The sequence below is a fragment of the Setaria viridis genome, chromosome 7 (assembly GCF_005286985.2).
Source record: "Setaria viridis chromosome 7, Setaria_viridis_v4.0, whole genome shotgun sequence".
NCBI classification, from domain to species: Eukaryota; Viridiplantae; Streptophyta; class Magnoliopsida; order Poales; family Poaceae; genus Setaria; species Setaria viridis.
Window position 1 is genome coordinate 21,201,191 of NC_048269.2, and position 11,577 is coordinate 21,212,767.

At 50.4% G+C, this 11,577-nt stretch overlaps 2 protein-coding genes across 2 annotated transcripts; both read right to left on the reverse strand.

Moving 5' to 3' along the window:
- Positions 1 to 1,010: 1,010 nt before the first annotated feature.
- LOC117864742 (cell number regulator 9-like) lies at positions 1,011 to 1,382 on the reverse strand. The gene is made up of 2 exons (XM_034748845.1): positions 1,199 to 1,382; positions 1,011 to 1,093 (listed from the first exon to the last, which is right to left on the reverse strand). The coding sequence occupies exons 1-2, from the start codon at positions 1,380 to 1,382 to the stop codon at positions 1,011 to 1,013; spliced, it is 267 nt and encodes an 88-aa protein (XP_034604736.1).
- Positions 1,383 to 4,065: 2,683 nt separating this feature from the next.
- Positions 4,066 to 7,343, reverse strand: LOC117862561 (formin-like protein 2). Its single transcript, XM_034746052.2, has 4 exons — positions 5,596 to 7,343; positions 5,303 to 5,499; positions 4,950 to 5,185; positions 4,066 to 4,842 (listed from the first exon to the last, which is right to left on the reverse strand). Exons 1-4 carry the CDS (start codon positions 7,080 to 7,082, stop codon positions 4,177 to 4,179), a joined length of 2,586 nt encoding a protein of 861 aa, XP_034601943.1. The 5' UTR covers positions 7,083 to 7,343; the 3' UTR covers positions 4,066 to 4,176.
- Positions 7,344 to 11,577: the final 4,234 nt, after the last annotated feature.

The window sequence follows — 11,577 nt, forward strand, 5'->3', positions numbered from 1 at the left end:
CGATGGCGGAATACAATTTGCCACAAACTTTTTTGGCTTGATGCAATATCGTGTGGTGAGATCCTCTCTCTCTCAGACACATTTGATGGGAACTCAACGGTCGACGCCATCTAGAGCCCGGACAATAAATCTCACAAACCGGACAACACCCAGCAAAACCCCCCATTTCCATGTGGACCATCAGTTTGATAGCATTATCATCAAGTCTCTCTCTCAAAAAAAGTTAAGCACTAGCATAACATTCTCTGTTTGTCACTAGATGGTCCGATATGCAATGACAAAGAAATACAGATTCTTTACTCTACACACAACTAATGACATTGTCGAAAAGAAATGAAAAGCTGTCACTGTGAACGATTATTACAGCACTGAATACATAGTATGTCGAAATAAACAAGCGACGAAGATCGAAGTATATATAGGCCTGGTTTGGTTCCTTTGACTTATTTGTAGCACCCGTCACATCGAATGTTTAGATACTAATTAGGAGTATTAAACGTAGACTATTTACAAAACTCATTACATAAGTGGAGGCTAAACGGCGAGACGAATCTATTAAGCCTAATTAGTCCATGATTTGATAATGTGTTGCTACAGTAAACATTTGCTAATGATGGATTAATTAGGCTTAATAGATTCGTCTCGCCGTTTAACCTCCACTCATGTAATGGGTTTTGTAAATAGTGTACGTTTAATACTCCTAAGTAGTATCTAAACATTCGATACGACACATGCTAAAAATAAGCAAAGGAACGAGCCGGAAGCTTGACACTTGCACGGATGGACAGCTGCATCTTCCACGTACGGACGCCCTAACGCGACATCCCGGGGTACATCTTGGGGGGGGGGGGGGGGGGGGGGGGCTGTCGCAGCGCCTGCTTTTCTCATCCTCTCCATGTTCCGCTCCCATCCTGCATGCGAGAGGAGAACAATAGATGGGCAAGCTCATCACCAACACTCTGACGGAAAGCCACAAGCTGACATAACACACAGCAGCCGCCCAACCACCGCTACAGGCCAAGGTGGGCGACGGCGGCCGGTGTTCGTGTGCGTGCCTGAAGAACCATGATTTCGTACGTCGTCAACCGCGAGCCTGAAGAACCATACGCGTTTTTCAAAAAAAAAGAAGAACAACCATGTGCCATGGGCGTCGACTCATGAAAAGGAGCTACGGGAACTAACGCGCGCGCGCGCTTACCATGGGACATGTCGAAGCAGCGGGCCTTGAGCTCGCGGTACTCCTGGCAGAGCGCGCAGGACTCGCAGCAGAAGTGGACGCAGCAGTCTGGGCTCACGCAGCAGGCTCCCTGGTCCTCGATGGCCGCGATCCTCCCGACCGTGACGCACGGGCAGAAGATCGTCAGGCAGCCTGCAGGACGCATGAGCGAGATCTCGCGCGGGAGTCGTCGTCGGTTGGGTTTGAAACTGAACGAGACTTTAATCAGGAGTATTAAACGTTTGCTTCCACTAACTTATTTTAGCCCGTATCACATCAAATGTTTAGATACTAATTAGGAGTATTAAACGTAGACTATTTAGAAAACCCATTACATAAGTGGAGGCTAAACGGCGAGACGAATCTATTAAGCCTAATTAATCCATCATTAGCAAATGTTTATTGTAGCAACACATTGTCAAATCATGAACTAATGAGGTTTAATAGATTCGTCTCGCCGTTTAGCCTCCACTTATGTAATGAGTTTTGTAAATAGTCTACATTTAATATTTCTAATTAGTATCTAAACATTCGATGTGACGGGTGCTAAAAATAAGTCAGTGGAAGCAAACGGGTAATTAGCCGCTGTTGTCGTCGAAGTCTCGAAGAGGCCGGAGGACCACGCGCCGGGCCGCGGGTTCCCCTGCACGCCCATGGTGCTGTTGGCCATGGCGACGCCCTCACGCGAGGCGCCTTGCTCCGCGGGCTTTGGACTTCGGAGTGGCTAGCAGGACGACGGATCCGCGTGCACTCGGTGAGAGAGCAGACAGGAACCGCTCGCGCTCGGCTGCAATTTGTGTGCGCGAACCGTGGGAGGTGGGGGTGCGAGTATTTAACCGCGTACGGGGCTCGCGGCTTGCCCTGTTTGGGCGCGGCCAACGACTGGCGTGCCGCGTACCGGCGCCAGCGTGGGCCGAACGCCACACCCGCCGGTCGGGCGCCACGGCATGTGAGAGCTAGGTGGAGCAGTGTTGGCTGTGTTGATCGAGGTCGCTACCTGTCCCTGCTGCCGTCGATCGTGACGACGGCACCGGGATATATAATCAACTTCGACCCCCACCAACGTAGAGTCCTCCCAACAATCTTCTCGCTAACACGCAGCATTTACCGGTGCAGATCAGACACGGGATAGATACGCGGCGGCCGGTGTCCCAGCAGCGTTGCATGCATAGACACAGCACGCACCGCGAGTCCCACGCCACGACGGGAAGAGAGTGCTGCTGTGCCGTGACCCGCCCGCGCGCTAGCACGGTGCGTGGCTCGCTTGGCACTTGGCATCGTATAGCCTCATTCTCCTATGAGCTGCCTTTATGCCTTCCGCGACCCGGCAGAAGTCCACCTTGCTTTCTCCGGCTACAATCGTGTACTGGGCCTGCTGGCGCATCTCTGCCTCGCCGCACTCGCCGGCCGGTGGCAACACGAGAGCCAGACGCACTACTTTAAAAATATGAGCATTCGTAACATTACCGGACAGGTTTTCGTCCAGTAATAACGCGCGAAGTTAGTACCGAATTGAAATATTCCATCTTCGAAGATCTTTTAGTACCGGGCGTTCATCCGGTACTAACGCGTGAAATTAGTACAAGGTAGAAATATTCGATCCTCGGAGATCTTTTAGTATCGGGCAATAACACCAGTAACTCGTGAGGTACCATTTAGTACCGGTCAATAACATCACCGGTAAAAGGAAAGTATATCTAAATCAAATGTGCTCTGTAGGTGAGATGGTAAGGAAGGTTTGCGTGAGGCTTGAGGTCGTGGGTTCGAATTACCGCCTACACGCATATTACGCGTGACATTCACGTGACTTGTGACTTGTGACTTGCGACTTGCGACTTGCGACTTGCGACTTGCGACTTGCGACGATGCGCATGTGCAGGGACCTCTTGGCTGTTCACATTTAGTACTGGATATTTTGAATATTTTGACCGGTACTAAATGATGTAGCATTTAATATCGAATAAGCGATACTGGTTAGGCGCTGGGTAAGGTTACCGGTCCCAAAGATCGATTCTCCTGGGAGATGCCTTCTTCCTTAAGTTGTAACGTTGAAGCTGTTGCGTTGTTTTGTCGTCTGAGCAAAAAGATATTTAACATCATTCAAAGTTTGTCGACGTATTTGGATATCTACTACAGTGATTACAGACCTCAGCTCAGGATCACGTACGTGGCTGAAGGTTTAGACAGTGGTCAGTGGCTCACGCTTGAACCGCAGCCTTGCAAATGAACATCAACTTCAACTATATCTGCAGGCTCGAGTAGAGGGGATGGCCGGCGTGCATTTGGATTGGAATGAAGAATATGCCGAGAATTTGTCCATCGTCATGCTCATGCACTCACCAATTCAAAGGCCCCATGACTTCACGAGAACGGGCTACCACACCTTTGCAGTAGGCTCGGCCCAGGGAGAACATGGAGGCCTGGCTGGACCCGAGGAGCTCAACGGAGTTCAAACACTATTGGGCCGGCTGGTCTGGCCCTCTCCGGCTCGCTGGGCCCGGGGAGAGAGCACGTGGCAGACATAGCGGCAGAGAAAATAAACAGGGGTTCTGAACTGAACGTGGCGCCCTGAAACTCTGCAGGTGACGAATTCGAATTCAAATTCCACTGGGGCAAAAAAGTAAGCGCATGGAGACAAATGTGGATAAAACGAGGAGACAGACAAACGGCAACTTGTGTTGCAGAGATCGTGCGCGCGGTGTGGGGAACCTTTTGTCCCAAGTTTGAATCCACCCGCCACACCTCCGCACGTTGAAGAAGCTAGATTCTCCACAGTTATTTTGAGTATCAGATGCATAGGTTTGCGCCATCGGATTTGAGTAACACGGAAATGCACGAATTCACACGAATGCACACGGAAACGTAGATCTACAACGAATTCATTCTAAACCTCACTAGATCAAGAACAACGCAAAACCAAGAATTACAGTGTTGTTCCCTCCCCGTTCTCGCAGTATCGGTCACACATTGCTCAGGGCACCGTTTGATCCGTGGCAACTCCTGTTGGCTCCCCTCACCTCCTTGCACACCCTCTCCAGCATCGCCAAGAAGTCCCTGACGATGACGAAGATCCTGAGCGGGCTGGCCTCCTCCTTGCCGACGTCGCCGTGGTAGTACTCGGTGATGTCCCTGACGTGCGCCAGGACCCGGCGCTCGCCGTCCTCCAGCTCCTGGATCACCTCCTCGGCCTGCGCCACGAAGGGTGCCATGAAGGCCACGAAGCACCGGCCCCTCTCGTCGCCGGCCAGGTCGTCCGTCCCCACCAGCGCCCTGATCCGGGACAGGCCGTGCGAGAGGCTGGACACGGAGGTGGTGAGCACGTCCAGGTCGACCGTCGCCGTCTTCCTGACGTTGGTGAGCTCGGCGGCGAGCCCCGTCACGATGTCCGGCGCCTCCGCCGTGCGCGCCGGGGGCTTCTGTGACCGGATCATCTCTTGGACCACGAAGTGCAGCAGCGTGGTCTTTCCGTCGGTGCCCTTGACGTCGGCGAGCTTGAGCAGCGTGTCGAGCTTGAACGCCATGGCGCCGCCCCGCGCCGTCCCGACGTTCATCCGGTTCCCGGTCTTGAGCACGGCCTCCAGCAGCTTCAGGAACAGCTTGCTCGACATCAGCTCCCGGCACGCGTCCTTTCAGACAACAAGAACAGCATCATTGGCAGTAACATTAGTACAATTTGATCATGATATAAATTATTAATTAGTGCAATTAGTTCAAGGAGCTCTGTGTCGCTCACCTCGAGCATCGCGAACGACTTCCTGATGTGGCTGACTTCGTCGGCGAAGGTCTCCCGGTAGAGCATGGCCTCGACGCGCGCGAACGCGCACGGTATCGTGAGCACCACCTTGACGAGCCTCTCGGCGGCGACCAGGCTGCCGACGTCGCCGTCGTAGCCTTCCAGCTTCTCGACCTCGTCCTTGGTCGGCGCCATCTTGATCAGAGCCTCCAGCTGCTGCACGGCCAGGCCGTTCCCTGAACCAAACCAACCCGACCAAACCATGTTAAAAAAACGAGCCAAAGATCCGCGCTTGTTCCGTGTCGCTCACACTGAGGCGTCGATCCACGCGCAGTTTATTATTCGATAGTCACCTTGCAGCAGGGCGGCGTAGATTTGCTCGGCGCTGGCGTTAACGGCCTTCATCAGGATGGTGATGTTCTGCAGCCTCTTGGGGTCCAGGACGTGGTGCCCCAGCGAGGGGCTCCGGCTCTGGGCCTCCTCGTGCTTCGCCGAGCACCGAGCGCCGGCGTTGTACCCGAACAGCGACTCGATCATCTGCTCGTCCAGTCTGTGCCAAGCATCAGCCAGCGGTTACCATTTCGAATTCATTCGTGGCCACTGATCTCAGGGGAAGAGAGAGAGAGAGAGAGGTATTCAAACTTACTCGAACGAGCTGGACCGGATCCTGTCCCACACCATCCGCCGGTTGGGCGCGGCGCGCACCTTGTCCCAGTGCAGGGGCTTCAGCTTGGGCAGCGCCGCGCCGTTCTTGCCCACGGCCGCGCCCTGCCTGAACAGAACCGGCGGCGCCGGGAGGGCGGGGCCACCGCTCCTCTGACCATTCTGCCGTTGCGGTACTAGCAGTGGAGGCGGCGGCGGCGGCGGCGGGGCGACGGCCGGACCACCGGTACTTGTCTGGACGTTCTGTCGTTGTGGCACTATCAGCGGCGGCGGCGGCGGCGGCGGCGGTGGGGGCACGGCCGGACCACCACAACTTGGATGGACGTTCTGCTGCTGTTTTACCATCACCGGTGGCGGAGGTGGTGGTGGCGGCGGCGGCACTGTTTTGCTACTTGCGGCGTCCGAGCTCATGGTGTCCGCCACTGCTTCTGCTTCTTTTGCATGGCACGCGCTGCTGCTCTGAAATCTTAGAGACCTGACGGACTGAGCAGTTCCCCGTAGCTCGTGATCGTTGAGCGACTGCGATGTCAGCACGGACGCCGAAGAGCTCGGGGACTGCGCGCGGCGCCCCCGATCCTCACTGCTCGGCGTGCGCGGGCCCAGCGGCGAATATGGACGCGCAGCCTTGCTCTTATCCAATGGCGTCGCCGGGGCAGAGCCCCACCGCTTCGACCGGACGGAAGGCGACGGCGACACGCCGTCTGCCTGGCCGCTCTTGGTGAGCTCGGAGTAGGAGAAGTGCGACGAATGGAAGCAGCACGAGGAGTGGACCGACCCGGCACCATCGTCGGAGCAAGCTCCGCCGCCTTCCTCGTCATCGCACTTCGGCTCCTCCTCCTTGGGCCCGGCCATCCCCGGCGCCGCCTTCCCCCCACCTTCGCGCCCGGCGTCGTCGAGGTACGGCTTGATGGCGTCCAGATAGAACATGCCCGGGCCTGGCTCGAAGCTCACCTTGTTGGTGCCGGCGTTCAGGTCGGCGCCCCCGCGCTTCCCCTGAAACCTCCTGCACGTCAGGAACACCACCAGGGCGGCGAGGAGAACCAGCGCCGCCCCCGACAGCGCGGCCGCCGCGGCGACGACGACCAGCTGCATGCTTTTCTTCTTGCTCCCGCGCTCGCCGTCACCACCCCCGCCGTGCCGCGTCGGGCTCTGCCTCGGCGCCGTGGCATTCCCCCTCTCGTGCTCGTGGGCGACTTTCCCGGGCACCGGCAGCCGCGCGTCCTTGTGTAGCAGAGGCAGGTGAGCACGAGCCGGCGCCGGCGCCGGAGAGACTCCATGGCCATGGCGCTGCTTCTGCTTCAGGCCGAGAGTGTTAAGACCACGCAGCACTCTGAACTTCGCCTCGCCATTGCCGGCCTCCTTCGTCCTCTCTCCGTTGCTGGTGATCAAGAAGAGGAGACCGGCGAAGGACGCGATCAAGAGGAGGCAGAGCAGGAGGCGTCGGGATGGACTGGGCATGGCGGCAGGCATCAAACCATTTCAAGGGGCCGGACGGGATGGATCGATGGTGGGAGATCAGAGGAGGGGTGCTGTTTGGTTAGGACTCTGGGAGAAAGCTGCAATGGCTGCGAGATACAATCATAACAAGGATTGGCGCCGGCAGGCAGCCAGGCACGTACGCGGGCAGCTAAGCCAGGCGTCAATGCCACTCCAAGAGCAATGGCAGGTGCACGCGCCAGTGCAGTGACGGCATTTGTTGTTGCATGTACCTGCCGATGCGCTTTTGCGTTAGTCTGTGTCCATGCAACTGCGTCCTGGCTTGTCTAGATACGATCTCCGTGGTAATAATCGGTAGTAATTTTCATTGAGATAACTACATGGAATTTTTTCTGATCTGTTCATGAATGAGATTACTAGATGAGAACTCGCTCCTTCCAAAATTATAAGTATTTTTTCTTTTTTTCGAAGCAAATTATAAGTGTTTCTAAGGTTGCCACAAGTCAAAATATCCTAAATTTGATCAAACTTGTAAAAATCTAATAAAGGGAGCGAGTGTTTTAGAGCTTCCTAACACTAGATGTAAACTATGGAAATTACTTTGCAATAGATTTAACTATGCTCACTTGACATTGTAAAAAGTATTTTTATTCTCTATAAATTTGATTAAAACTTAAAATAGTTTGACTTAGAATAAACTAAAAAAATGCTTATACTTAAAGATAGGTGGAGTAGTACACTATCTCAAAGTTCAGAAAAGAGTCGTCTTTCCTGATAATGCAGTGCTAGCCCTGCTCCAGCAGTTTACAGTTAAGCAGGTGTTCAGTGCTAAAATCAGATCAGAATATCAGATAGACACCATTGGCAGCTTATCCGATCCTGTACACGATCCGTTACAGCTCAGTTTCAAACTTGTAAAATACTATTGTGCACAGAATTTCACATCATTTCATATCGTTCCCTCCTGTTGTATTCGTTCACCTGTCCCTTTGTATGTTTGTTGTGTGATCTGCAGACTTGTTTTTTACCCCAAGGCTGCACTGCCACTGGTCCCCCTGCAGCAACATTGCCCCCATCGTACTGCTGATCCGAAAGACCATTATCTGTGACCCCGGAAATGATTCAATTCAATGCTCCTGGTCTCAGACATTTGAATTTGGTCTTACTGCGTGTCAGGAGTTGTGTATTTATATAAACTGTACCATACCCTGGCCCTCTGTGTTGTTGGATTGGTGAGCATCTAGCGGTAGCACGTGTGGGGGCCTGGGTGTGGTTGGAATTGAGTGCCGCCAAAGGGCCTCAAGCCGTTAGTTCTTCCTGGCCATCTGGATTCATGTTGTTACTGACAAAAGGGGCGAAACAACAAATGAGGTTGATAGCAAAAGAAGGCGCAATGAGCACACTCGAGAAAAGAAACCAGGAGCTAGATACGCACAGAAAATCCGCTAGAACAGGTCTTATGAGCTCGTTAAACCACATCGTTAAGCAGGAACATTAGTTAATTTCTAGTTATAGACTTTATGCTAGTATCAAAATATATTTTAGTGATGCCATTTCTATATCCTTATATTAAATATAGTACTCATGTATACTACCCATATCACATGTGAAGTTTTCAGTATATACAATTAATCTTGACCATCGATGTGTTTACTGAAAACTAGTATAGTCTAATATTGTGTACTATTAAAGAGTTTGGACACAAGCAGAGCTATAAACACAGCTCCTCTTCAGTTTCAGCAGTTCATTCGAGAGCTACGACGAGCTCACGTACTGTGTAGCGGACATGGCCCCATTAGGCCATAGTTTGTGATTTTGGTGATTGAGTGATAATATAGTCATTCGGATTAATGCTTTGTCTAGCATGAATCTTGTAGGTTTTCTAGGTTCCAAGTATGCAAACCAAACTATGGCAAGTTCCAAAATCATGGCATTCAAGATCCAGAGATAGAATAATTCTAGAACATCCAAGTGATAATATTTTTTATACTTGCATTGGACGAGTTGAAGAGAAAAAGGAACCATCGGATCTTTCGATGGTCCACAGAACAATCGTCGGACTAAGCATCGGAGCAATTGGTACAACGCGCAAAAGGCTGTCTGAGTTAAGGCCACCGGATGTTCCGATGCCCTATTTTTTAGTAGCGTCGGAGCAATTCTCAGAGAAGGCAGGAAAAGACATATATATAGCACCGGATGTTCCGATGATCTGGAGTTGGAGGCGTCGGACGAAGCATATTTACTTTGTAAAGTTCCAAAGAGGTTTTGGTCAAAAACCCATCAGCACCGGACGTTCCGACGGTACAATCAGACGAAGCATCGGAGTATTTTTGTCAGGAGGTCCAACAACTACTGGCGTCAACAGTGGCAGCGAATGTTCCGATGCTCGCAAAATGTGACCATTGGAACATCCGATCGTGTATTTTAACTAGCCGTTGGAGCAACGACTCTTTGATGCCTTAGGCTATTTATACCCCCTCCACTCGTCCATTTAGAGAAGGCAGGAAAAGACATATATATAGCATCGGATGTTCCGACGGTCTGGAGTTGGAGGTGTCGGACGAAGCATATTTAATTTGGAAAGTTCCAGAGAGTTTTCGGTCAAAAACCCATCAGCACCGGACGTTCTGACGGTACCATTGGACGAAGCATTTTAGTATTTCTGCCAGGAGGTCCAACGGCTATGTGGCGTCAACAGTGGCAGCGAATGTTCCGATGCCTGCAAAATGTGACCATTGGAACATCCGATGGTGTACTTTAACTAGCCATTCGAGCAACGGCTCTTTGATGCCTTAGGCTATTTATACCCCCTCCACTCGCCCATTTGGAGTAGCTAGAGTGTGCAGGAATCCATTGGAGATCAAGACTCATCAAGAACACATCCAAGCCACCAAAAATGCATAAGTGATCAATCAAAAGCTTAGCACAAGCTTAGGAGAGTGATTAGTACTAGAATAGGCATAGAGAGGAGAGAGTGCAAGGTGTGCCTACCTTGTGATCGATTCTAAGAGTGAACCACTGTTGTACAAGGTGTGCTGGCACCTTGGAGCCTTGGTGGCTCATCGGCAAGTCTTCGACCCTCCGGCTTGGTGTGGAGCAGCATCGACGATCGTGTGCGGAGGACATAGAGACCCCCTCCTCCTTGGAGAAGCTCCTTAGTGGAGGTGGCATCAAGGTGACCGGAAAACTTGGCGTGAGCCTTAGTGGCCGAGCCTTTGTGGCAAGTTAAAGGGTGTCCCGGAACAGACTTGGTGACCAGGAAGCAATACTCTTTGTGAGTTTTCAACAACGTGGACTAGTGGTGGCTTAGTACCTACCGATACCACGGGATAAATTCTCGTGTCAAGAGTTTGTTTCCCCTCATCCTCACCTCTTATGTTTTTACATTTCATTCTTGCAACTTGTCTGCCTTTAATTTTTTAGTGTAGTATCTTGCTAGGATTAGCTCTAAGTTGCACATCTTGATAGCATGATCTAGTTTATATTTTATGCAAAAGTAGTGGAAGCTATAGGGTAAGGCTTTAAGTTTGCCTAATTCACCCCCCTCTTAGGCTATGAGCATCGATTCCTTACATAACTAGTGGACGTGCACGTGCGACACGCACGTAATATAAAAAGGATTGCATAACATATATAATGTAATAATAAATAGTTACTATATTATTGAAACTGAAATAACATATAACTAACAATCCAAATTCAAATATATATTAAAAAAATAAACAAACTACATTCATCAGTTGACACTCCCACATGAACGAGCAATTGGACGTGTAGTTTGTTATTCACTGTTTTACAGAAGTTTAGAATGGGAACTGAAACTTTGAAAAAATAAACATTTGGACAATTGCCAGATCAGGCTACAGAACGCGGATACATTTGTCATCTTCTTCACCTGACCTAAACATGTAGTCATAAAGATACTTCAAAGGTCTGACGTATTTTATATCAGACTGTAAGGGTGGTGTATTGAAGTATATATGAATATAGTCAGATCGAGCGGCCACTGCCTCTTTAACGCATTCATGAACCTTGAAGTACATTCGTAAAGAATTTCTAACATCTGAAAAAAAATAACGCCATTTTTTCACAAGCAATACTTTTTATGGAATTATATCAAAATAATGATAATGATTTACCTTCAAGTGATGTCATCCATAGGTGCGCTGCAGTTTGACAAAAAGTGATTGTAGTGAATGCAGTTCTCACCAGGCACCCTGTAATTGGAGATCATGATAACATCAAAATGCATCACAAGTCAAAAATAAACATAATCCACAACAAAATAGATGGAACATTGGTACTCACGTATATTCTGGTCTACAACAACCTTTGCAACCATTGCAATGTGATTGTGGACATCTGCTGCGAGAAATTGTTTATGCCCGTCGACATCATTTTGATGGACCACCAAACGGAGTAATGCTAGTGTACTTTAATAGAGATGGTTTATAATGTAGATGGGTTATACAAAATTATAGAATAAGTCATGCTCTTATTTAAATAAATGTGTAACTAAATAAAACTA

Coding starts and splice junctions, on each gene's coding strand:
- LOC117864742 (XM_034748845.1), bottom strand. CDS start 1,382: ATGCGTCCTGCAGGCTGCCTGACGATCTTCTGCCCGTGCGTCACGGTC. Junction 1,094..1,198: donor CTGCTTCGACATGTCCCATG/GTAAGCGCGCGC, acceptor ATGGTTCTTCAG/GCTCGCGGTTGACGACGTAC.
- LOC117862561 (XM_034746052.2), bottom strand. CDS start 7,082: ATGCCTGCCGCCATGCCCAGTCCATCCCGACGCCTCCTGCTCTGCCTC. Junction 5,500..5,595: donor ATCCGGTCCAGCTCGTTCGA/GTAAGTTTGAAT, acceptor TGCTTGGCACAG/ACTGGACGAGCAGATGATCG. Junction 5,186..5,302: donor CTACGCCGCCCTGCTGCAAG/GTGACTATCGAA, acceptor GGTTTGGTTCAG/GGAACGGCCTGGCCGTGCAG.